Source organism: Equus asinus, chromosome 11, assembly GCF_041296235.1.
Source record: "Equus asinus isolate D_3611 breed Donkey chromosome 11, EquAss-T2T_v2, whole genome shotgun sequence".
NCBI classification, from domain to species: domain Eukaryota; kingdom Metazoa; phylum Chordata; class Mammalia; order Perissodactyla; family Equidae; genus Equus; species Equus asinus.
In genome coordinates this window covers 3,053,691-3,081,243 of record NC_091800.1, presented here as the reverse complement: position 1 = coordinate 3,081,243, position 27,553 = coordinate 3,053,691, and the positions used below count along the sequence as shown (strand labels likewise).

General features: G+C 39.1%; 1 protein-coding gene across 20 annotated transcripts in view; it reads left to right on the top strand.

Moving 5' to 3' along the window:
* The first annotated feature begins 2,971 nt into the window (after positions 1–2,971).
* Positions 2,972–27,553, top strand: part of PSPC1 (paraspeckle component 1) — a 103,654-nt gene continuing 79,072 nt past the window's right edge. For 15 of the 20 annotated variants that reach the window (XR_011506809.1, XR_011506808.1, XR_011506802.1 and 12 more), the window contains exons 1-4: positions 3,007–3,578; positions 9,598–9,899; positions 21,804–21,899; positions 26,089–26,285. Coding sequence is in view for 1 of the 20 variants with exons in the window: in XM_070520323.1 (XP_070376424.1) it covers positions 3,219–3,578; positions 9,598–9,899; positions 21,804–21,899; positions 26,089–26,285 (955 nt within the window). In the remaining 19 variants the exon portion in view is untranslated. Of the gene's footprint in view, positions 3,579–9,597; positions 9,900–21,803; positions 21,900–26,088; positions 26,286–27,553 lie in introns of all 20 variants that reach the window. The other 5 variants (XR_011506813.1, XR_011506800.1, XR_011506801.1 and 2 more) reach the window with 3 other exon arrangements.

Genomic DNA, 27,553 nt, shown 5'->3' with positions numbered 1-27,553 from the left:
AAAATTTGTTAAGATTGTTAAGAACAAAACTACCAGAGTACCTCAGCAGGGGTAGGTGAAAATCATGAAAACATGTAGCAATTTATAATAATTACATGCTAGAAGGGTTTTAATTAGGAAAGGGTCATTTAGCGTGACAAGATGTCCTCACTTATGTTTACTTTATTACGGGGGGGGGGGGTGAAAAAGAGGGAGAGAGGGTGTTTATGTTGGCATGAGCTTTTTGGAGCTGGGATTTTTGTCTAAGGAGAGAGGGGAAATAGGCTCCAAGTTGCAAGGGATCATGGTGAATGTCATGTAACCCATCTTCAAGTCCAGTGACACACGGGCTATAGGAAAAAAACACACTGACTTCTAGGAAGAGCTGCAGGGGAAGCAGTCTTCAGAGGAAAACCATGTTCCAGTTAAAGCAGGAAGGTAAAGCGATGTTCAGAGAAAAAATTAAGGATGGAGGATTTTGCTGATGACAGCCTGACTTTCCAAGCACTCAGTAGAAGGCTTTGGAGCAACTGAAAGGGGTGGGCAAAATTGGGTGAGATGGAGGTATTTACAGAGTCTATGGGGGTTAGAGTGTGGGAGATTACAATTTGGGTGGTACTAAGGTAAATAGGGATTAGTCCTGATGATATGTTCTTTTTTTTTTTTTTTTTTTGGATAGCTTAAAATTTTTTAAGGTTTAATTTAAATACAGTAACATTGACCCTTTTGGTACACAATTCTACTGATTTTTGATAAATGCACACAATTGTATATCTATGACTATAATCAAGATATAACTCCATCATTCCAAAAATTTCCCTGTGTCCCTATGTGGTCAACTCCTCCTACCTCCCAGCTCCTGGCAGTCACTAATTTGTGTTTCTGCAGCTTCAGTTTACCGAGTAAAACCATGTTCCAGTTAGAATGTTATATATACAACATGTAGCCTTTTGAGTTATTGCTTTTATCAATAGTTTATTTGTTATATCTTTTTAGAACAAAGAACATAAACACACCCAGGATATATTTTCATCAAAGTTTCAAAGAGATATTTAGTTGCAAATTAGCAGGTCAACACTGTCCCTGATGTCTGGAAAGGGACTAATCCAGGGGTTACCAATAGAGCATAGGAGGGGAAGTATGAATTCTTAAGAAAGCACATTCATTCTTTACTTTAATGGATAAGCAGATGTACAGTGTATGTTTGATAGACCATAAGACATCCTTTTTTTTTTTTCCTCTTTTTGGTGAGGAAGATTGTCCCTGAGCTAGTCTTTCTCTATTTTATGTGGGATGCTGCCACAGCATGGCTTGATGAGCAGTGCTAGGTCTGAGCCCAGGATCTGAACCTGTGAATGCGGGGCTGCCAAAGCAGAGCACATGAACTTAACCACTGAGCCACCAAAGTCAGGCTTTTTAGTTTGAGCTGAATCAATTTTTTTTTTTTTGAGGAAGATTAGCCCTGAGCTAACTGCTGCCAATCCTCCTCTTTTTGCTGGGGAAGACTGGCCCTGAGCTAACATCCGTGCCCATCTTCCTCTACTTTATATGATGCGCCACTGGGCCGGCCCCCAAAGCTGAATCAGTTTTGAACCCGAATAGTTACCCTATATACCTCACTATGTGAAAATCATTTGTCAGTATATTCTATTATATGAATGTACCATTGTTTATCTATTCACGAGTTGGACATTTGGATTGTTTACAGTTTTTGTTGATTACAAATAAAGCCCCTATAAACATTTGCATAAAGGTTTTGTGTGAATACCAGTTTTCATTTTGATACCAAACCTCTTAATCTCAAATTCCTGCACCAGGTGCAATAATCCAATCCCTGAGACATTGGTGCTTGGAGAGGTAGAAAGTTTCATTTAAATTGGCCAAAACGAGAAGGTGGGAGTATAGGTTGTCTCAAACCCACCTTAACAAAGAAAAAAGCAGGGAGTCTTCATAGAGCTAAGGAGCTTGGGAGGAGGAGTTTCTGAGAAATAAAGGGGACCCTTTGGCAGTCTGACTTGTGGGCATCCACTGTAGCTGGGGGCTGGTTTTCTGGTGATTGTAACTTCCTTGAAGACATTCTTTTTCTTCTTCAAAACAAATTCATCATTCCTTGTGACCCTTGAGTCACCCCTCAGGTTACACAAGAAAAGAGTAAATTAACAAGATTAACTTCATTTCATCTGTGTGGGTGGGTAATCAGGGTCGAAGGGTAATCAGATTCCTAGTGAATATTTACAGTAACTCTCAGGTATCCCTCTTCAATTTCACTTGGATAAATAGGAGGGGATTGCTGTTCTAAAGTAAGCATATGATTATCTTCATGAGAAACTGCTGAACTGTTTTGCGGAGTGACTGTGAATTCATTTCTTTGTGACACTCATTGAAGACTTACCATGTGCCAGAAGCAGTACTGGGCAGGAGTGAGTCGTTTGGTACACACTGTATGGCTTGCAAATCTTAAAATATTTGCAATCTGGCTTTACAGAAAACTCTGTTGACCCTTGTCATAGAGCATGGTCCACAGGAATTCATGGACTGGTTCTACGACCTGCAGGAACAATTTCATGCAGTCCTTTTCTGAGGTCAATAATCAACGGCGCAATTATTTTATAGAATTGGATTGTTTCATTAGGAAATACAATAAAAACTTTGCTCTTGAAATGGGCAGAAATAACGTGTTTTTACTTGTTTCAGTTACTGGGAAACACCTTGTTATTCAGTGCCGTGTGTAAAATCTGCAAGTTGTGATTATCCCGGAGTTGTTGAAAATTGAGCTAGATAGTTAAAAGAACATGGATGTTCCCGAGTCATTGTATTTTCACACTGCTAAGCACATCACATAACTTTTCCCATAAGTGCAACCACCAGTGTCTGTCACACACGGGTCGGGAAACCGCATTTCTCGGAGGCCACGAGAGGGCTTGGAACCGTAAGGCTCGTAATGTAGTGCGCCTGCGCGCGCTCGCGAAGGCGCCGTTGCCGCCAAGAATGCGCAGGCGCGTTGGTGCCGGCGCCGGCCTGCGCCGAGGGGCGGGGCTCGCGGTCGGCGTCTCTTCTGACTACGGCTTGGGGCAGCGCCATTTTGAACATGCGGCTGCCGCAGGAGTGAGTCTCCGCAGGCAGGGCTGCTGGCTGGGCGACCTCGCCGCTTCCCCCTTTCTCCTCCCTCGTTCCGTCCGCAGAGGGCACCCAGGGACGCAGCTGTAGCTCTGGACTGCCTCCGCAGTGAACTCACGGCCATGATGCTAAGAGGAAACCTGAAGCAAGTGCGCATTGAGAAAAACCCGGCCCGCCTTCGCGCTCTCGAGTCGGCGGCGGGGGAGAACGAGCCGGCCGCCGCCATGGCGCTCGCGCTGTCCGGGGAGCCGGCGCCGCCCGCGCCCCCGGAGGACCACGCGGACGAGGAGGTGGGCTTCACCATCGACATCAAGAGCTTCCTCAAGCCGGGCGAGAAGACGTACACGCAGCGCTGCCGCCTCTTCGTGGGAAACCTGCCCACGGACATCACCGAGGAGGACTTCAAGCGGCTCTTCGAGCGCTACGGCGAGCCCAGCGAAGTCTTCATCAACCGCGACCGCGGCTTCGGCTTCATCCGTCTGGTGAGTGTCCCCGGCCGCCGGCCGCGCTCCGCCGCGGCGCCCGAGCATCTTCCAGGCCGCCCTGGGCTCCACCGGGCGTGCCCTGGAGGGGCAGGGGCCCGAGCCGCGGGCCGCCGGAAGCGGGGTGTGAAGGACCGGCCGGCGGGCTCGGTCCGGGGACGTTGTCCCGGTCGTCTCAGTGGCCTCCCGCGGGCGCGCGCGGCCGGCGGGGAGCCCGGCGTCTCTCCCCTCCCCGCAGTCCTGGGCGGGGGTGGAAGGGGGGCGTCCGAGGTGATGTGCGGCGTCCCCCCGCCCAGCATTCTGGACGGCTTCTCGTTTTGGGGGGAAGGATGAATTATATACTATTTTGTATTTTAATTATGCACTTTAACACTAGGATAGTAGATGTTTTGCCCCTTTTTAATCTAAATCTTAAAAAGTTTTCCAATAACGTGCAAAAATTGTGCCTCGTATTTTTAAGAAAATTTGAACGGTGAGTGTGGACACAAGACGAGATAGCTACCTTATTAGGCTTTGCTTTGTGCTTTGTGGTGAATTCCGTCAGTGTCAAGTTATACAGCGTAGTTGTAATTTATACTTAGGTGCTGGATTTTTTCCCAACAAAATGCCTTGCTTAGAGAGAGATATTTACACAAATAAATGACGTGTGTGTGTGTTGTCTTTCTAGTTTGACCCTCAAATTTTATGTTCATTGAGGTTGTGGAAGCTTTCTTATTGAAACTTTAACTTTCAAAATCGAGTTCTCTCCACTAAGTGGACGAGGCAAAATATTAATATGTAGAGAAAATTGATTGTAATAAAACGACACTATTTTTTAGGGAAAACATGTGAACATCTAAATGGCGTCAACAGAAAGGTAAATCTTCATGGGGTATTAATGAGACATGGAAGTTTCCTTAAAATTCAAGTTAAATAATTGGTACATTTTGAACATAAAATTATAAATACATTTAACTATGTTTTGGACGTTAGAGAAACAGCCTGTCACTTGGTAAAATTATTTTTAGTATAAATCCAGAAGTTACCTTAAACAAAGTTAAGTTAGGTTTCTACGATAAAGTATTATAAGCAACTTTTAGTAAGCTTTCCAAGTGGATGTTATTTAACATTTTCATGATCTTTAGCTTCTGGCACCATGCTGCTTTATTCTGAAGGTGACAGTCTGGAGGAAGAGTGGAAGGCGGCTGCTTTTCCCTCTGTTGTGGATGCCTTACACTTAAAAAAAGCGAATAAGCATTTTATTGACATGGAAACGTCATTTTCTTTCCTGTCTTTGAAGCTGCTGAGAATCTCTCCTCCTCGAGTGTGTTAGCACCGTCCAGTAGAACTTTCTGAAATGATGGAATGGCTGTGTATCTGTGCTGTGCAATATAATATCCACTAGCCAGATGTGACTCTTGAGCACTTGAAATGTGGCTATTGTGGCCGAGGAGTTGAATTTTAAATTTTACTTATTGTTAATTTAAATTTAAGTAACCACGTGTGGCTACTATGCTGGACAGCAGAACTCATTGCTTTTCCTTTCTTTTGAAGATCTCTGGGATTATGAAATGTGGAGGTGAGAAGGGCTGCTGTTGTCTGCTCTTTTGGAATATGCTCCTCCAAACCTATCACTCTAAATTTTTATGTGGGAAAGTTAAAAATTTGTCATTCAGAAAGTAGAATTTGGAGGGGGGGAGGAAAGTAGAATTTAGTTTACAAAAGTTGACTTTGTGTATAACTGTTTAATCTGAGCTCTGTGGGTTAACAGGTAAATTTAAAAGCTTTAAATATTTCTGGGCTATTATGTTTTTTTTTTCTACTTAAAATCATACAGTGTATACCTGATCTGAATATAAGAAATGATATAGTGGTTGTAGTGTGTAGTGGTGGCGTAGTGGCTCTTAAATATTGGTGTAATTTTATCTGGTTTATGTTTCTAGAAATACTTTTTGCTTGTTCAGTAATTAATCTTTAAAATGCAAATAAATTTTCCTAGACTGGTGGTTGTAATTTTCCAGTTAATTGATGAGGCGAGACTACATTTTTGAGATGGTATAGGATCAGCATTGCTAGTATGTAATAGTGGGGAAAAGAATTTAAGAGGCTGTTCCTCCTAAGGTCCTAATTCTTATTGTGAGCCCATGGTACATTAGGGATCACTCTCTGTGCATTTTAGACACATTTTGTGGAATTTTAGACCCAAAAGCTTCTTTTTAGGTTTTGCCTGGTTACTGACAGTTTAGATTGGATAAATTAACTGAAAAGTTACAGTGCATTTTAAAGCTAGTTTAATGTAGTTAAAACTGGGGTTAGTTTGACCTGAACTCTTTTATCTTTTCCCCCTGCTTTTTGAACTTGGTTTCTACTTTTATCCTTCTTTTCCCTTCTTTTGGCTTTAGTAAACCAGGTTTCTGGAGCAGTGATTCACAAAAGTGTCATTCCTGTCCAACAGCTTCAGATCTCTCTCTAGAGTAAGGAGAAGGTCACTTAAATTATTATCCCCACCATTCATGCTAGCAGTGCTGACCCTACACCCATTTCAAAAAATGTCTCACCCTGTCAGTTAAGTGGGAATTTGTTAGAAATGCATATTGTAGGGCCCGACTCTAGATCTGCTGAATCAGAAATTTTGGAGTTGGGGCCCAGCAATCTTCTTGGGTTTTAAGCACCCTTCTCTTTTGTATTCTGATGGTTTTTAAAATTTGAGAACCATTGTTCTAATTAAAGAATTAAAGTCAACTGCATTTACTTTCATTTAGTCATTGAGGATTAAACCCCATTCCCTCGTGCTTTTTATTTTTAATTATGAGATGATACATACTTCTTAAAGTATGATCAAATATTAATTAGAGAAGACATTGCAGAATGTACTTAGTGGGCCGGCCCATCCAGCGTATAATTTCATGTCATCTTTTATTCCAGGGAAGTTCTCTTAATTACAATTTTAACAGTAGTGAAAGATCTTCCTTCCCCTAATACAGTTACTAAACACGATCACTGCTAACCTTTGTGTAATTTTTCCATAAAAAAATCAAACCATACTATACATATTGTATTATGTTCTGAGTTTTCTTTCTTTTCTTTTTTTTGAGGAAGATTAGCCCTGAGCTAATTGCTGCCAATCCTCCTCCTTTTGCTGAGGAAGACTGGCCCTGAGCTAACATCCATGCCCACCTTCCTCTACTTTATATGTGGGACGCCTACCACAGCATGGCGTGCCAAGTGGTGCCATGTCCTCACCTGGGATCCGAACCGGCAAACCCCAGGCCGCCAAAGCGGAACATGTGCATTTAACCACTGCGCCATCAGGCTGGCCCCTGAGTTTTCTATTTAATCTATCTTTGACATTATTTTATGTCTTTAGATTGATTTTCATGACCATATTTTATTTCACAGTGTGAATGTACTACGGGTTACTTAGGCAACTTTCAATTGATTGACTTGAATGCTATTTCCATTTTTTGTCAGTGGATTTCCTTGTACATATTAACTTAGTACTATTGCAGTGGGGAACTTTAACCACTGTAAACAGTGAGGGAAAAGATCATGTGCTTTGAGAAGGGTCCACTGGAAAGCATTAGACCCTAGTTCCAGCATTCTCTATCTTGGGATAGTTACTTAGTTTCTTTTTTGTATGTGTGTTCCTTTCAGTTAAGAATCTCCAGTTTTGCTCTTTATGTAGAGTGATTGCAGGGTTACCAGGAGGATTTATGGTATATTGGTGGAGGTTGTGAATTCTGTATAGATTTAAATTAGCGTTGGCAGTGATTATTGGGCAAGTTACTTAGACCTTTGTGGGCCTGTTTCCCCATATATGAAGTGGGGTTAGTAACAAAACCCACTTGATAAGATTGTTGATGAGGCTGATGAAAGATAATGCATGTATATAGTATAATACATATGCACATACGTATGCATATATATATTCTGTATATACATACAGAGTAATATATAGGATATATAGTATAATGAATGGCATATAGTAGCTAGGTAAAAGTTATCATTCTGAGGCATGAAGTAACGAAGTCTTTGATTTCATTTCAAATACATAATTTTAATTGATTTTTACAGATACTTCAGTACACATTAAGAGCAGTGGTTCTCAAATGGGGTGGTTTTGCTTCCCAGGGGACATTTGACAATGTCTGAAGACAGTTTGGTAGTCAAAACTGAGGAGTAGTTCTCCTGGCATAAACATCCTACAATGCACAGGGCAGCCTGCTACGTCAAGAATTATCTTGCCCATAATGTCAGTAGTGCTGAGGTTGAGAAGCCCTGATGTAGAAACATTTAAAACAATGAAAAGTATAAACTTTGAAAAGTGTTTATGGCATTGAAAATTCCTGACAGCATAAACATTTTATTTGGCCCAAAACGTATTAAAAGTTGAATTTGTTGCCAACAGTAAAAAATTACTTGCTTCTCCCAAAAAAACCAAAATCTGACATTGTGAATATGTCTGACTGAATCTGAACAGGCGATGCCTTCTAGAAGGACTTTTCATTTTTACACAGTCCTCACCAGGCTCTCTATCCCCCTGCCCACAAACATTTTATTATGAAAAATTTCAGACAGAGAGAAATGAACATCCATATACCCACCTCCTAGATTCTACAATTAAATTTTGCCATTTATGTTTTTCACATATTTGTCTATCCATCAGTCCATGATTCTTAAACACTCCAGCATGCTTATCGTTAACTAGAGTCCAGTATTATTTTTTAAGGTATTTGAAATCTGCATACAGTGAAGTGCATGAATTTTAAGTGTATAATTTGGTGATTTTAGATAATTCCATCTGTTAAACTCATATCAAGATATGGAACATTATCATCACCCCATGAAATTTCCTCATCCCTTCTCGTTCCCAGTTATACCTGACAGCATTTTAAGTCAAGACTGCATTCCTGAAATCTGTCTCAGAGTTCTTGGATTATATAGTGTATTAGGTACAAAGTACTTGTCCCTTGTTTTATTCAGTGTTTGCTCATACTACTGCTACCTTTAAGAGTAATAATTTGGCCATTTTGAATATCTGTAAAAAGGTTAGATTCCTTTGTCTTTGTAAAATTTGTTCTGTAGATAATTTTTGCATAAGTGCAGTAATTTAAAGTTGTCATGAACCTTTTAGGGATTGAATAAAGAGCGGTTGTGACCTTAAGACTTCTTTCTTAAGACAGTATGTTTGTACTCTTCTTAGAAATGCATGTAAAGCCTCTTTCAGTCTCCATGGAGAGTTCTCACAACACAAAAAGAGTATAGCTGTATTAAATTTACCAGTTTGTTTTTTATTGTTTGAGATGTCTGTATTGTATACCAACTTTGAATTCTTCAAGAAGGGAGTTCTCTTGTGGTCTCAGCAATGAACGTGTTTTCTGGTTTACAATAAGTGCATGTGCATTTGCTTCTCTATATTAATGGAGAGAACTCTTGTAACCCACGGATGTGTCTGATGCCTCTCTCAATATAAGGGTGAGAAATGTATAGCCTATGAAGGCATCTCAGGATAAGTGGTTAACAACACCTGATAGTAGTGTTTACAGGTAATATAAAAGAGAAATGGAAATAAAAGGGAAAGGGGATTTGTCTGGCATTGGAGAGGTGGTATGTTTTATTGAGATATAAATAACAAAAACATGGAGTTTATAGAGAATTATTCTGTTTTCAATAATAGTTTCTAGTAACTGGTATTTGGTCTCAAATAATTGTGTATTTTAATTAATATATATAGCAGATTTAAAAAAGGTATTACTTTGAAGGTTTCAGTGCTGGTAATTCGTTTATGAGCAGATAATCTTTAAGTGAAGTCTTGAAACAGGACATTGGGGTTGGGACTTTCTACTTAAAATGTTTAAAATGACGTATCTTTGAATAATTAATAAAGTATATGTTATACCAAAATTGGAAGACACAAAAACAAAGTGACCCTTTCAGTCATTTCCTAAAGCTACCCAGCTCTCCTCCCTAGAAACAAACCACTATTTTAAATTTTTGTCTTACTATAATCTTTAAAAAGTGAATTTTTCCTCCTAAAAAGGAATCCAGAACATTGGCTGAAATTGCAAAAGCAGAGTTGGATGGCACCATTTTGAAGAGCAGACCTCTCCGAATTCGTTTTGCTACACATGGAGCAGCCCTAACTGTCAAGAACCTTTCTCCAGTTGTTTCCAATGAGCTTCTAGAGCAAGCATTTTCCCAGTTTGGTCCAGTAGAGAAAGCCGTTGTGGTTGTGGATGATCGTGGTAGAGCTACAGGAAAAGGTTTTGTAGAATTTGCAGCAAAACCTCCTGCACGAAAGGCTCTGGAGAGATGTGGTGATGGGGCGTTCTTGCTAACAACGTAAGTTTCAAATGTCTTTCTTCTGTGCAGTTACATATGGGTTTCTCTCTGTTTTGGATGTCTGTCTTGTCTTGTAGTTTAGACTGTCTTGGCATATGGTAAGTAGGCATTGAGTAAATATTCAGTGTATATAAATAAATTTTTGTGTACCTCTAGGACTCAAAAGTCATACTTTCTTCAAACTTTAGTGTATTGATTCCTACTTGAATCTCAGGAATGTTTCATATTATGATTTTCATCCAACTTAACTGAATGTTGTATACAAAGCAAAATTTTATATTTAAATTAGAATGAATGATATTTTAATGAACTTTGAGATAATTTACAGACATTAAAATACACTGAATTTTAGTGTAGAGCTCAATGAGTTTTAACAAATGTATGTACTCATGTAACCTACCACCACAAGCAAGATATAAAACATTTCCATCATTCAACCAAAGTTCCTTTGTGCCCTTTTGCAGTTGTTCCCCACCCCTTACCCTTGTCCTAGACAGTTATTGATATTTCTGTTACTATAAATTAGTTTTGTCTTTTCTACTATTTTATATAAATGAAATCATATAGTGTGTTCTCTTTTGTTTCTGTTTTCTTTTGCTTAGCATAATGTTTATGAGATTTTATCCATATCATTGTATCAGTATTTTGTTCCTTTTTATGGGTGAGTTGTATTCCATTATAACCACAGTTTGTCCATTGACCTGTGGGTGGGTGTTCAAAGTGCTTCCAACTACTGGCCATCTTGAATAAAGCTATTATGAACATTTGTGTACAAGCCATTTTGTGAACATTATGCTTTCATGTGGCTTGGGTAATATTTAGGGGTAAATAGCTGTATGTTCATCTTTGTAAGAAGCTGTGAAGTTGTTTTCCAGAATGGTTGTACCATTTTACATTCCCGCCAGCAATGAATGGGTTCTAGTTGCTCCGTATCCTTACCAACACTTGATATTTTTAGTCTTTTAGATGTTCTAGTGAGTATAGGGGTGTCTCATTATGGCTTAAATTTTCTTTTCCTAATGACTAATGATGAGCATCTTTTCATGTACTGCTCTTTTGGCTGTTTCTATCTCTTTTTGTGAAGTGTCTGTTGAAATTTTTTGCCTGTTTTTTAGTTGAGTGATTCATCTTACTGAGTTAACAAATCTGGGTACAGGTCTGTACTATTGACTACTTCTCCCAGTCTGTGGCTGGCTTTTTAAGTTTTTTAATAGTATTTTTCAAAGAGTAGAAGTTTTTATATTTTGTGAAGTCTGGTTTACCAATTTTTTTTGTAGTTTGTGCTTTTTGTATCCTTATGGGATCTGTATTTTCTAAGGTAGCAAAACTTTTCTAATGTTTTCTTGAGAAATGTTATAGCTTTATTTATACCTGTGATTCATTTTGAGTAGAAAATGAGGTAACAATTCATTTTTTTCATGTAGATATCCAGTTGTTCCAGCACCATTGATTGAAAAGATTATAATTTCCCCTTTGTTAACTTTTACCTTTATCAAAAATCTAGAAGAAAAATCTGTGCTTTCTTTTCTCTGTCATTGATCAGTATGTCTATTACACCAATACTATACTTCCTTAATTACTTTGTCCTGAGCTTTGAAATCAGATGATATCATCCAACTTTATTCTTTTTTCAGAATTGTTCTGGTTACTATCATTTGTTTGTATGTCATTACTGATTTTTTTTTTTGAGGAAGATTAGCCCTGAGCTAACTAGCCCTGAGTTAACATCTGCTGCCAATCCTCCTCTTTTTGCTGAGGAAGACTGGCCTTGAGCTAACATCTGTGCCCATTTTCCTCTACTTTATATGTGGGATACCTACCACAGCATGGCTTGCCAAGTGGTGCCATCTCTGCACCCAGGATCCACACCTGGGATCTGAACCGGTGAACCCTGGGCTGCCGAAGCGGAATGTGTGAACTTAACCCCTGTGCCACAGGGCCGGCCCCTTCCTTACTGATTTTAAAGTCAGCTTTTGTCAATTAAAAAATTACGCTGGGTTTTTTTTTTTCTTTTTGTGAGGAAGATTGTCGCTGAGCTAACATCTGTGCCCATCTTCCTCTGTTATATGTGGGATGCTGCCACAGCATAGCTTGATGAGCAATGCAGGGTCCCTGCCCCAGATCCGAACCCGTGAACCCTGGGCTGCTGAAGCGGAGTGCATAAACTTAACCACTAGGCCACAGGGCCAGCCCAAATGCAATTCTCATCAAAAGGCCAGCATAGGGGCCAGCCCGGTGGTATAGTGGTTAAGTCTGCATGCTTTGCTTTGGTGTCCTAGGGTTCACGGGTTTGGATCCAGGACAGACCTTGCACTATATGTGTCAAGCCACACTGTGGTGGCATCCCACGTAAAATAGAGGAAGACTGGCACAGATGTTAGTTGACAGTCTTCCTCACACACACACACACACAAAATTGCATCAGCTCTACAGATGGTTCTCTGGAACGTTGACATCTTCACAGTATTGACTTTTTCCAATCTATGAATGTGGTGTCTCTCTCCATTTACCTGAAAATATTTTTAAGTACTTGCAATAGTCATTAAATCTGTTTCCTTATTTTACCTTATTTTTTTTACTGAGAAAGATTTGCCCTGAGCTAACATCTGTTGCCCGTCTTTCTCTCTTTTTTTTTCTCCCCAAAGCCCCAGTACGTAGTTGTATATTCTAGTTGTAAGTCCTTCTAGTTCTGCTGTGTGAGCCACCACCACAGCATGGCTAGTGACAGGTGAGTGGTGTGGTTCTGTGCCCGGGAACTGAAGCAGAGGGCACTGAACTTTAACCACTAGGCCATTAGCGCTGGCTCCTAAACCTGTTTCCTATAATCGTGCCCTTCTTTTGCCCATGAGGAAGTTCTTGATGTTCATCCTTTGTCTTCAGACTGGATTTAGTGTAAAAGTTCCTTAGTTGATTATTACATTGATTCCTCTTATCTCTGTTAATTGTACCCACCTCTGGCTCTTATTGAGCTGTTGGTTGGAATCATTCAAATAAGGTTTGAGGAACTGGAAACAAACACAATGTAAAAAAATTGTTTCCTGGGGCCAGAGAGCTTAGTGTGGTGATTTGTAAAGCATTTTTCAATTTGCTTTTGACTACTAAGTATTCATGCTAAAACTGTAATTCATGCTACATCTACTATTTTACAACACTGCCGGCTTGTTCTGTCAGAGACTGGTCTTGTTCCCTTTGCTTAGAGAATGCTCTGTCTCCAGATCATTACAGGTCTTGCTCTCATTTTATTCACAGTTTGCTAAGATGTTATCTCATCAGAAAAGCTGTTTTATCTTAAAATAACCATTCGCTCTACACCAGCATTGATGCTTTATTTTCCAATGTATTTTTCTTCATAGCACTTACTGTTCTAATTTGTATGTCTTTCTCTGTAGTAGAATGTCAGTTCCACTGGGGCAAGTGCTTTGTCTTGATCAGCACTAGTCACAGCACCTGTAGTCTAACAATTCCTGGCCACAGAGTAAGTTTATAATAATTAATGAAGGAAGGGAGGAACTGAAACAATAGGCAAGACATGTGATTAGTATTTTTTTCCACTACAAGCTTTCATTAATTGGTGTTTTTTTTAAAGTCGGAGTCAGGCATTAATAAATACTTAACGATTTCTTATGGGTAGCTTTTAGAATAATTTGAAAATAATTTTGAGGGAATGGGCAAGGTGTGACCATTTTATTATCTGTCAGATATTTCATAATCATGAGCTCTTAGATTTCTGCATCACCGCTGATTATTTGTCCAATTTTTCAGATGAGGAAATTGGCCCAGAGATGTTAATGTAACTCAGAGTGCACAGCTAATAAATGGTGGTATTTAGTCTGAGGCTAAATCCATTGCTTTTTGTATTGTGCTACAAGTGGAGTGGTGTATTCTTTCTGTCACCTCTCCTTGCTCAGGAATTTTGCTATTAGTTAGACATCCTCATGGGGGCTGGCCGGGTGGCGCAACAGTTAAGTTTGCATGTCCTGCTTTGGCAGCCGGGGGTTCACTGGTTCAGATCCCCGGTGCACACCTACACATCACTTGTCAAGTGATGCTGTGGCAGGCGTCCTACATATAAACTAGAGGAAGATGGGCATGGATGTTAGCTCAGGGCCAGTCTTCCTCAGCAAAAAGAGGAGGATTGGTGGTAGTTAGCTCAGGGCTAATCTTCCTCAAGAAAGAAAAAAAAATTCCCTTATAAAGCCACAATATAATTGTCACACTGAGGAAGTTTAACATTTATTCAATATTCTTATCTAATTATTCAGTCCATATTTAAATTTCCCCCATTGCCTACTAATGTCCTTTATAACTTTTATTTTAATCTTGTATTCAATCAAGATCACGCATTGAATTTAGTTATCATGTGTATAATTTCTTTTTATCTATAATAGTTTCCCAAATGACAAAAATGTCAGTGTCATGACATTGGCATTTTTGAAGAGTCCAAAACAGTTGTTTTTCAGAATGTGCTTCAATTTGCATTTGTTTCCTCTTAGACTTTTGAGAGTTTTTACTGTTACTCTCTTATTTTAACTTTGTAGGAGAGAAGATTCCAAGACATGCTAGACCTTCTCCTTTACTTCACTACCTATTTTATTATGGTTGAGATTTATTCATTTATGATAAACCCAAGAATTTCTCCTTAGTTAGTAAAAATCATTTTTTTCTTCTTCTTCTTTTTTTTTTTTTTTTTTTGCTGAGGAAGACTGGTCCTGGACTAAGATCTGTGCCCATTTTCCTCTGCTTTATATGTGGGATGCCTACCACAGCATGGCTTGACAAACGGTGTGTATGTAGGTCAGCACCCAGGATCTGAATTGGCAAACCCCAGGCCACTGAATCAGAACATGCGAACTTAACTGCTGCACCACTAGGCTGGCCCCAGTAAGAATCATCTTTTTATAAAGTTTTCCTTACTGTTATTTTGTGCGTTTTTTCTTATATCATTAAAATGCTGCATATTATGTCATTATAATTATTCCAGACTTAATTATGGTCATGTACCACTTAATGATGTTTTGGTCAACTTTGGACCAAATATAAGACGGTCGTCCCATAAGATTAATGCCATGTAGCCTAGGTGTGTAGTCGGCTATACCATCTAGGCTTGTGAAAGTACACCCTGTGATGTTTGCACAATGATGAAATTGCCTAATAACGCAGTTCTCAGACCATATCTCTGTTCTTAAGAGATGCATGACTGTATTCCTCTCTTGGACATTGGATATCCCATTAGACATTTAGGTGGTTTCCCTTTTTTCTGCAATCACTAAACTTGTGACAATATGATACACAAATGTTTGATGATCAGTCTTTTTTCCTGGGTATAGATTTTTTTCTTTTCTTTCCTTTTCTTTCTTTCTTTTTTGAAGATTAGCCCTGAGCTAACATCTGCTGCCAATCCTCCTCTTTTTGCTGAGGAAGTCTGGCCCTGAGCTAACATCGGTGCCCATCTTTCTCTACTTTATACATGGGATTCCTACACAGCATGGCTTGCGAAGCAGTGCCATGTCCTCACTCGGGATCTGAACTGACAAACCCTGGGCCGCCAAAGAGGAATGTGCGCACTTAACCACTGTGCCACTGGGCTGGCTCCCTGAGTGTAGGCTTTTTGGAGTAAATTTATTCCAGAGTTTCTTTGCAAAAAGCTTAAATGGTTTCTTTGTAAACTAATTGAATTTTGCTAACCCATACAGTATAACTTTTTTTTTTTTGAGGAAGATTAGCCCTGAGCTAACTACTGCCAATCCTCCTCTTTTTGGTGAGGAAGACTGGCCCTGAGCTAACATCCATGCCCATCTTCCTCTACTTTACATATGGGCACCTGCCACAGCATGGTGTGCCAGGCGGTGTCATGACCACACCTGGGATCTGAACTGGCGAACCCTGGGCTGCCGAGAAGCAGAATGTGTGCACTTAACTGCTGCGCCACTGGGCCGGCCCCTAAAACTTTTTTTAAGATATTATTTTTTTCCTTTTTCTCCCCAAAGCGCCCCCAGTACATAGTTGTATATTTTTTTAGTTGTGGGTCCTTCTAGTTGTGGCATGTGGGATGCCGCCTCAGCATGGCCTAATGAGTGGTGCCATGTCTGCGCCCAGGATCTGAAACAGTGAAACCCTGGGCTGCCGAAGCAGAGCGTGTGAACTTAACCACTTGGCCATGGGGCCGGCCCTAAACCTTTTTTTTTTGTGATCTGTTGTATTGGCAAAGATTTGAAAATATCCGGTGAATGAAAGTGAAGCTACGTGAGTCTTTTTATAACTCCTGGTGCTAATGGAAGTTGGTCACTCTGTTTCTGGAAGGGATTTAAGTACTGGGTATAAAAACCTTAAACTTCTTTGACTCACTAATATCATGTATTTTTTTTCTTTTTGAGGAAGATTAGCCCTGAGCTAACTACTGCCAGTCCTCCTCTTTTTTGCTGAGGAAGCCTGGCCCATCTTCCTCTACTTTATATGTGGGACGCCTACCACAGCATGGTGTGCTGAGCGGTGCCATGTCCGCACCCTGGATCTGAACCGGCGAACCCTGGGCCGCCGAGAAGCGGAACGTGTGAACTTATGAACTTAACCGCTGCACCACTGGGCCAGCCCCCTATCATGTATTTTTAAGTAAATATATTTGCTTAAAAGTTGGTATATTACTTTGTATCTGCTTTATCACTATTTCTAATAACAAAATATTAGAGATCTAAATTTATTTATTCTTTTAAAGATTTTATTGTTTTCATTTTTCTCCCCAAAGCCCCCCAGTACATAGTTGTATATTCTTTGTTGTGGGTCCTTCCATTTGTGGCATGTGGGACGCTACCTCAGTGTGGTTTGATGAGCAGTGCCATGTCCTTGCCCAGGATTTGAACCAACGAAACACTGGGCCGCCTGCAGCGGAGCGTGGGAACTTAACCACTTGGCCATGGGGTCAGCCCCAGAGATCTAAATTTATTAATAAGAAAATTGATCAAGTAGAATATACTTGCAGTGGATTAATACGTAGTTATTTTGCAAAGAATATTTTATGACTTTGGAAAATGCAGTACTCTTGAAAAGCATTTTCTTTTAAGGGGATATATAGCATAGAGAGAGAAACTAGACTAGTTGCCAGAGGCTCAGGGGAAAGGATATGGGGTGTTGACGGCTAATGAGTTTGGGGTTTCTATTTGGGGTGATGAAAATATTCTGGGATTAGTTTGTGATGATGATTGCACATACTAAAAATCACTGAACTGTACACTTTAGAAGGGTGAATTTCATGGCATGTAAATTGTATCTCAATATAAATACAAACAAAACTAAACAAATGACAAACTCCACCTTTGTTTATGGAAGAGAATTTGGCTATGCACATATTCTGTTTTAACAGCTGCCCTAAAACTTATTTTTCTATAAGTAAAATATTAATTTAGCATGTAAAAAAAGACACAAAACTAGATGTTTGCTGTGATCCAAATTTGTGTTAACAAACTGGTTATAAAAAAAGACAAAGTAAAAATGTGAATATGTCAGCAGAAGTTAGATTTGATTAGTGTGCTTACAGGTGTGTCTTGGGGATCTCCAGGACCACCCCTGGGTTTGGTGGTTCACTGAAAGGACTCAGGCCTCAGCATATAGTCTTATGACTAAGATTTATTACTGCAAAAGAATACAGAACAAAATCAGCAAAGGAAAAGTGTACATGAGGTGAAGTCTGGAGGAAACTAGGTACAAGCTTCCAACAGTCCTTGCCCAGTTGAGTCACACAGGACTTGCTTAATTCATCCAGCAACTAATGGAGACATACGAATGAAGTATTAACTACCTGGGGAAGTTCAGCTGACCCTAGGAGTGTATGTTGTGTGTGCGTGTTGCGGGGTGAAGGATGGAGTATCAGTTTTGTAAGTTCCCTCATCTGGTAAATAGCAAAATTTCAGACTCCCAGCAGGAAACAAACTCAGAAAGTTTATGTTTAACATAAACCAAAGGGTGCAAACAGTTTTGGCACACAAAACCAGCCTTATCCTATGGTGTGTGATAGCAGTTTCAGGCCTGCTTTGTCAACTCTTCTTTTCTTTTTCTTTTAAGATTTTATTTTTCCTTTTTCTCCCAAAGCCCCCTGTACACAGTTGTATATTTTCAGTTGTGGGTCCTTCTTATTGTGGCATGTGAGATGCCACCTCAGCATGGCTTAATGAGTGGTGCCATGTCCGAGCCCAGGATCCTAACCAGCAAAACCCTAGGCCGCTGAAGCGGAGCGCGTGAACTTAACCACTCAGCCACAGGGCTGGCCCCTGTCAACTCTTTTCTGCACACAAGTGATTGTTCCATTAGTGATTTTTTATACTTTTCCTGTTTTATACTCATATTTGAAAGAGATTGCTTTTTCTTACATTTTATTTGCTTTATCACATATCTTTTTATTAAATGGGGTTACTTTTAGATGCTGAAGAAATATTTCTTTAATACAAACAACATTGTAATATTTCTTTTGCTTATATATTGGAAACAAAAGTGTTATCTAGACATATCTGCTGTGGGTGGAAGCATAAATTGCCAGTTATCTTTCCAGAGAACCACCCTTAACTCTTGGGGTCCCATCAGTGTCAGTTGGGTCCAATTTTAGTTTTTCACTTGTTTTTTGAGCAATCCTAATTATTTGTAAGGATTGATATTTTATTGCTTATTTCTTAGAGATCTTCAAAAGAACAAAAAGAAAATTTAAAAAATAGAATAAACTCATTTTTTCCCCTTAAAATTACTATATGGATCCATTGGATCATTTTATAAATCTGGGATAACATTATCAGGTCCTAGTGATTTTATTTTTCCTTTATCATAAAACATCTTATTTAATCATCCTAGGAATTATTTTATCTTTATCAATATTCTTAAATTCTCAACTATGTTAAAATAGACTAAACTTTTAGCTCTGCAAAATGATGTCTGCAAAGATGGTTTCGTATTTAAATAAATTGGCATAATTACATAAGCCTTCATTTCTTTTTCTCCTTCTTCTCCCCAAAGCTCTCCAGTACATGGTTGTATATTCTAGTTGTAGGTCCTTCTGGTTATGCTATGTGGGCGGCTACCTGAGCGTAGCTTGATGAGTGGTGCTAGGGCTGCGCCCAGGATTGGAACTGGTGAAACCCTGGGCCGCTGAAGTGGAGCACGCGAACTTAACCACTCAGCCATGGGCCCAGCCCCTAAGTCACCATGTTTTTAATACTGTATATTCTACCTTGTTCTCACATTTCTACCTAAAGAGATATTTGAACAGCAGAGGGAGGATCAGTCACAAATATGTTAGTCATTATGTATTTTTACAGAAAACATGGAAACCTTAAATGTACACTAATTGGTATGGTTAAAAAATTATGGTACATGCATAGATCTGAAATGATGCCATTTTATATTGGGTGATACAAGATGTCTGAAGAAAGATTCTTTCTATGTAAATTTAGTGGAAAGGAAAATCTGAAGAGATATTCATGAAATATGGTCAGAGATACTCTCCAAATGATAGGATTTCACAGGACTGACTGACTTCTATGAAACTTATTATATTGTTTAAACTTTTCCACAGTGGAACATTTATCAATTTTACAACCAAACTAATGATTAATTTAGGGCAGAGTGGGGAGGAAAAAACCTCACAGATAACTCCAGATTTTGTTTCCTTTTTAATCTTTTTTTCTATGTAATTTACCTAGATTTGTAAAAAGAATAAGTTTAGCAATTACACCTATAAACAGAATGTGTTAGGTTTTTAAGACTTTTGTTAACACACAAAAATCAAAGTGAAATAAACAAGGTGGATAAGAAAATGGACAAAGGCAGCTTCCACAGGGAGTGGTGTATACAATGAAACCATCAATGTTCACATTTAGCATATATCCCAATACAATAAGTCACAGTCCCTTAAGGACATCACTTGTACACCACACGTGGTCTTTTTGTATTATATGATATGATGAATGTGATTGTGAGTGACCTTTGTTCACTTATTCATGTATATCTTTGGAAGTAGAATTGAAAGGGGGCCCGCCCTGTGGTCTAGTGGTTAAGTTTGGTGCATTCCCCGTTGGCAGACTAGGTTTGGTTCCCAGGCACGGACCTGTACCACTTGTTGGTGGCCATGCTGTGGCAGCAACTCAAGTACAAAATAGAGGAAGATTGGCAACAGATGTTAGCTCAGGGTGACTCTTCCTGAGCAAGAAAAAAAAAATGCAATTATAGGAACAAGGTAGAAATATATAACATTTGTATTGGTCAAGTTCTCTCCCAGAGGGCTGTACTTGCCCTCCAATGGAAAAGAGTGTCTAGTCGTCCAAAGTGATATGTTGAAAATTGATAGTTACAACACTTGACGTTATTTTAGAGTATAGTAGTCATGTCATTATATTCTCTAATGTTGTTCACCATTTCCTTGACTTCATAAAATTAGTCGTCACTTCCAAGTAATTCTGTCATATTCTGAGTGGCAAATGATCTGCTTAGTACATTTTCCTTCTTGAGTTTCCTTTTCTGGTTTTTCTCTTGGAGGTGGTGGTGGCCTTGTGGTATTGAAGGGGCGGGTTTGAGTTTCTGTCTGTCTTTGCCTCTGCTCAGGTGTAGTTCATATCTGGCTGTGTTATTATTCCAATGTTTGTGGCCCTGCTGTGGCCTGCAGTGGGTAAGTGGTCCATATGGTGCATCTTACTCATTTTGTCCCTGGGCCCCTTTGGGTCTTCTTAGAAGTACTACATCCTCTCGTGGGTTGAGTGGTCTCACCAGCTCTCAGCTGCTTTCTCATATCTCGTTGGATTGCACGTACCTTCTGAGATTGTATTTACTCATTCTTTATTACGTTTCTCTTTTTACATGTTGGATATGAGGTCTCACCCTGGAAATTGAGGCCTGTAAGTCTCTTTACTTGGGGTTCCTGTGCATTTTATCTGAGATCTCTATAATTGTCTTCATCACCTCAAGATATTGTACACTTGCATCCAGTTCTTTTTCTATCCCAAATGTCTACTAGATGAGGAATCATTTTTAAATAAACATTTTATATCTTTCTTTTTCCTATAGTTTAGGACTTAAAGTCTTTGTTAATCTCTGGGTCTTTGTTTATTTGCAGAGGGTCGCTTTTGGAATCCAGAAAGCCCCTTCACCTCTCTAGCTCTTCTGTTACCACCTCAAAATTTAACAGTGATTTGTTTTTCTCTGAAGCATCTCTGTTCAGAAGGTGGTATCAATAGATTTCACTATTGTTTGCATGATGAGAGAGTGATAGCAAGGAAAATTTTATTATCAATATATCATCCACTCCACTTATTTCCCTTTTTTGTCTTTCCTCAATGAGCTTTCCCTTCTTCCTGTTTTACTTAGGAAAATAGTAAAGAAGGAGGGTTTCCAAGTCATTATCTACTATTGTTTCCCTCTTCCCTCCAACTTCCTCCTTGAATGTGTTGTGTCCTCTGGCTCCCCCTCCTTCCCTTTTTCTTGGCTGATATCCTTGAGGTCTGTCTTTATGTTTTAGAAATATTTTTCTGAGCCAGACTGAACAAGACACAGAGGGAGGCTGGGAGGTAGGCAGAGATGGGAGTTTGAGACGGTGGGACATGAGATTGATGACACCACATGGATAAAACATAAGTTATTCCTTTCCATCATACTTTGTAAGAGTTAGCTACAGTGGTTACACAGGTTCATTCTTGTTGATTTACGTTTCTGTCATCTTCAGTAGACTCTGCTCTAAAAACAGGCATTCATCTTTGATGTTCATCTGTGTCTGGTGCTGCACATGTTTATTGACTTTTTATGACTATATATGATAACTTCTGAGACATTTTTCTCAAGAGATCCAAGTATATATCTTGGAATTGTTATAAAATATTTCTAGAAGGATGTTAATTCCATACACTGTATTTTTGTTAATACTTTTTGTCTATCTAGGACCCCGCGTCCAGTCATTGTGGAGCCTATGGAGCAGTTTGACGATGAAGATGGCTTGCCAGAGAAGCTAATGCAGAAAACTCAACAATATCATAAGTAAGATTTTATTAATAAAGATATTTTAAATATGTGCTATCAAGGATATTTCTTACATCACATTTGTTATCCAGTATTGTTGGATTAGAAGGTGTTGTGTTTAGTCATATAATCTGGTTAATGGACTGGCCTGGTCTACATGGAATGCTAGTTTTCTTTTGTATATCGGTAAAACATTAACTTTACTAAGAAAAGTCTCTACTTTTATAATTGGGGCAGGGGTGGATAGGTAGGAGGAGACTGTCAGTAATATTTATGCTAGAGAAACAATGAAATATAGGTATTGTGAAAATATTTCTTTAATTACTATGCTTAAGGTGTATTGTAAGTTAAAAGGAGACTTTTTTAGGGGGTAGAGTAGGGGAGGTCCTAGTTAAATGACTTAGCACAGGGGAAGAACTTTTTAGAGATGAAAAAGAAAAATAACCTATTTGCAAAATGTTTGTATTATTCTTTTGCCAGTTTTTCACTTAGTATCATATAGGTATTTTTATGTAAGTTGCCCATATGAATAACATTGTGTTATTTATTTATTTATTTTTAAAGATTTTATTTATTTTTTCCTTTTTCTCCCAAAGACCCCCCCCCCGGTACATATGTGTATAGTTTTAGTTGTGGATCCTTCTAGTTGTGGCATGTTGGATGCTGCCTCAGCATGGCTTGATGAGCAGTGCCATGTCCGCGCCCGGGATTTGAACCAGTGAAACTCTGGGCTGCCTGCAGCAGAGCATGTGAACTTAACCCCTCGGCCACAGGGCCAGCCCCCACCTTGTGTTATTTTTAACCAATCACTTGTTTATTACAAGAAATAAAACTGTAACACATTTGCATCTGTGCATTTAACAAATATTGGAGTGCCAGGCACTGTTCTAGGAGCTACCAGTGCAGCTTTGAACTGTTTCTGCCCTCTTAATGCTTTCATTTCTGGTGGTGGAGATACATAATATATAATAAATAATGAACCAAAGATTATAAAATATGTATTAAGCGGTGAGAAGTAGTAGTTTAAAAAACCACTAATGTGAGGTATAAAGCCTTAGAGGAAAGAATATGCATCTTTAAAGTTGATTAATCTTGGCACATGGTTCCCCAGGAACCTTATACCCATTTACACTCATTGGTGTATGTATATAAATATTTTTCTTCATCCTGACAAAAAAATGGATGTTATGATTTTAAGATTTGATAGTTTATGTTCAAAACGATATTTTATGCACATTGTTTTAATTAGCATTCTTTGATTTTAGTGCATTTAAATGTTTTTCCTTGTAGTTGATTTAACTATGAGTCCTTGCTATATGCCTGATGTTGGAGATGTATCAGTGAACAGAGTAGACCAGAAATTCATGTTGTGTGGGGGTGTTAAGGGGAGTAAACAATAAAAGAAGTGGAACGAAGACAGGGAAAAGTGGGTGCTGTGGAGCAGAGGATTGTGGCTCTTTTATACAGGTGGTTAGGGAAGCCTACCTGACAGGGTGATGTTGATTAACATCTTGAGGAGGGGGTGGAAGCTAGCCTTGTAGCTATCAGAAATGGGGTGGGGTAGAGAATAGTGATCTCGGCAGAGGGAATAGTAGCTATAAAGAGCCTCAGGGCAGACTCTGGCATGTCCCAGGAACAGTAAAAAGGCTGATTTGGATGAAGCATAGTGAGTAAGGGGGAAATAGTAGTGATGAAGTAGAGGTAGGACATATTGGGGAGAATGCGAACTGTTGGGCCTTGAAGGCTACTGAGCTGACTTTTGCTTTTGTGTTTTATGAGAAAGGAAGGAGCAGAGTAGTGACTTAATCTTAACAGGAACTCTCTGACTGCTGTTTTAAGAGTAGATTCTTAAGAGCCAAGGGTAGAGTTGGGGAGATAAGTTTAGGAGGCTACTGACATGGAGTAGTCACAGTGGTGATGGTGAGAAGTGGTCAGATTGTAGATATAGTTTGAAAATAGACTTTGGATTTTGCTGATGGATGTGGAAATGTGGGAGAAAGAGTTAAAAGCATGATTACAAGGTTTTGGGCCTGAGTAACTGGAAGTATGGAAATTGCTAATGACTAATTTGGAGAATCCTGTAGGAGGAGCAGATTTTGGTGGGGGAAGATCACAAACCCTGTTTTGGACATGTTAAGTTTGAGATGGCTTTTGAACATCCAAGTGGAGATGTTAAGTAAGTAGTTGGATTTCCATCTGCAATTTCTGTGAGCTGTCTGGGCTAGAGTTATCACGTGATAGAAAACTATGTCAAAAGACTGACCTTGGAATACTCCAATATGTAGAGGTTGAGGAGATCAAAAGGAATCAGCAAAGACTGAGTGGGAGGAGTCATTGGAGTAGGGGGGCAACCAGCGTGTCTTGACAGCAAGGGGTGAAACTATTTCAGAGAAGGATCAGTGGTAATTGGTTGTAACTCATAACCATTTTAATTTCTCTTATGAAGCTATTTTTCAAAGACTTATTGTGATATCCTATTTACTTGACTTTTTTTCTAGTTAAAGCTTTTCATTACGAATTTGAAATAGAGTATACTTTTGGATTCAGGAATTAAAGAACTGGAATTATAGGAGTGTTACGAGAAATGGAATTTGTATTGCTCACTTTGGTAGGACATGTACTATAGGTGATATTTGTTTATCTAATGAATTCGTTATCCCAGAAAACCTTAGAAGATCTTGTTATATTCCCAGTTTTACTGCAAAAGAGTTATACTCAGAAGGGAATGTTCCAAAAGTATGTGAACCATGATTCAAATTCATTTTGTTTCAATAGTGTTTCCTTTGGGAGAAAGTGAAGAATTTTTTATGTTTATGATTTTAGTCAACGTCTGACTTAGGAATTGCTTACTCACTAAGGGGCTAGCCCAGTGGCATGGTGGTTAAATTTGCATGCTCTGCTTTCGTGGCCTCGGCTTCACAGGTTCAGATCCTGGGTGCAGATATGCACATACCGCTTGTCAAGCTGTGCTGTGGTGGTGTCCCACATACAAAATAGAGGAAGATTGGCACACATGTTAGCTCAGGGTCAATCTTCCTCAAGTGAAAAGAGACAGATTGGCAACAGACATTATCTCAGGGCCAATCCTCCTCACCAAAAAAAGAAAACAAAACAAAAACAACAAACAAACAAAACTACTGACTAATAAACAATTCTTTCAGAAAAGTTAGTGAGTGGTAGATCCCTCTATTCCTTTCCCTTTTTCAGTCAGTACTTGAAGAAGAAAAAAATCCAAGTCAATTTTTTAGGTATAGAACTCCTAGATCATGGTTAACTTTGATTTTCCTTATATACCTTTGAAGATCTTTGAAGCTGTTTCTTGTTACTACATCCTTTCCCTCTGTGACAACCTCCCTGTCTCCCAACTTTATCCTACCCTCTCAAAATAAAAGTGTGATGCAAAGCATCTATACTTTTATGGGTGGGGTGGGGATTGTGTTCTTATCAATAGTTTTTAATACAAGTTATGATAGGTAAGAATAATTGAAGAATTTCTTTGAATTTCAGGTGCATTCATAGGTCTTTAGTTTTTAAAAAATTTCTTGGTCGTTTGCTTATCATTTATTCGTTCATTCAAGAAATTAATAGCAAATATGTACAATGTACCAGATAGTGTGCTAGGTACTTGAGGTACAGCAATTAACAGACAAATTTTATGTCCTCATTGAGTTTACAGTTTAGCAAGGGAAAAAAAGTATTAAATAACTACAGTTGTAGTAAGTTAGACCTTTATTTTTTGGCCTAGCTACTTAACTTGGCACATAACACTCAATAAACTCCGTCTGCTTTTACTACTATCCCTAAAAGTTAATTACTTTTAGAGAAAAAAATCTGATTCTGGATGGTTAACTTAGGACATATTTGATTCCTATGTTGCAGACTGCCTTAAGTGAAATTGTTGGTTGATTGAAAATCAGAAAGGGCTTCATTAGAGGTGATAATTAGGGGAGTGCAGGTTGCCTAGGTTTGAATCCTGGTTCCATTACTTATTATTTGGGCATCCTACGGCACTTTCTCAAACTGAGGCTTGTTAAAACCTGCATCACAGTGTTGCCATGAGGTAATTGGAGTACTTGCCTGGACATTGGAGTGCAGTGATTCACTACAGTGCCATGGACATTGTAAGTGCTCAGTAAATGGTAGTTCTTGTTATCCTTATTTTACCTTTTAAACATAAGTTTCTGCATGTTTTCAAATGTAAACTTAGGGAAAGAGAACAGCCGCCACGTTTTGCTCAACCTGGGACATTTGAATTTGAGTATGCATCTCGATGGAAGGCTCTTGACGAAATGGAAAAGCAGCAGCGTGAGCAGGTTGATAGAAACATCAGAGAAGCCAAAGAGAAACTGGAGGCAGAAATGGAAGCAGCTAGGCACGAACACCAATTAATGCTAATGAGGCAAGGTAAAAACGGGTTTTGTATAGTTGTGGTATGTCTTTTTTATTCTTGAGGTTCATTTATATTTCCCACTGATACCTGTTACTAATTAAGTTACCAGTTAGGATTTAGAGACCATTGGAACTCAACATATTAGAAACAAAAATCTCCCTTTTCCAAGAGAATTTCCTTAAAAAAAAAAACTTATTAAAAGTAAGTTTTACCTATATAAGTAGCATTGTTGGAAGTAATTAGGGTTGTTAAATTTTGCCAGTAGCAAGTACATGATTCTTCTGGCAAAAAGAGAAACATAGTTGGTAGTTCTTGGGATGTAGATATGGCATAAAGTCACATATTAAGATTTTGTTTGATTGGGGCCGGCGCAGTGGCGCAGCAGCGCAGCCGTTAAGTGTGCATGTTCCGCTTTGGCGGCCTGGGGTTTGCCTGTTTAGATCTCGGGTGCGGACATGGCACCGCTTGACAAGCCATGCTGTGGTAGACGTCCCACGTATAAAGTAAAGGAAGATGGGCACAGATGTTCGCTCAGGGCCAGTCTTCCTCAGCAAAAGGAGGAGGATTGGCTGCAGATGTTACCTCAGGGCTAATCTTCCTCAAAAAAAAAAAAAAGATTTTGTTTGATGGAAAGAAGAATTAGGACAGATGTTGGCCATTTAAGATTATTACTATACATCAGAAGATTACAAGTATATATTCTTTGGAAGAAATGAGAAAAATTCATGTATGCTGATAGATATGGGGAGTCAGAAAGACTAATTCTGTTACTGACAAGATTTTAAACACTTGACACCTGAGCTAAGTGCCGTCTTAATAGTTGATAATTTATTCTCATATTAACTGGTCTAATCCCTAACGTGACATGACAAGCTGCTTAAATATATCCCAGAAGCTCCCTTCTTCTTCCCTTTTCCTCTTTCTAGGTTTCTTTTTATGCCTGCCTATCTTTATTGTTATCTCTCCACCACCTTCTTTTCTGTTCTTTAATTCTCCAAATAGTTGTTCCTGGCTCTTCCTACCACTCCTTTTTTCCACTGTCTGTAATAGTTTTGTATTTCTTAAAATAAGCATCCGATTGTTTTCTATTTGCTCTTAAGTTTTTTTGTTTTGTTGTTTTAATTTAGCATTTCAGTAAATGGTTATCTGCCTTCTCTTGGCTTCCGCCAGAGATGAAGGCACCGCAGATGCCTGCCTGGGTTTCTGTAGTAGCCTTCTTACTGGCTTTTGTGCCATCTAATCTAGGCCTCTTCTATACTGTTGTTTATATGATAGCCAGTAT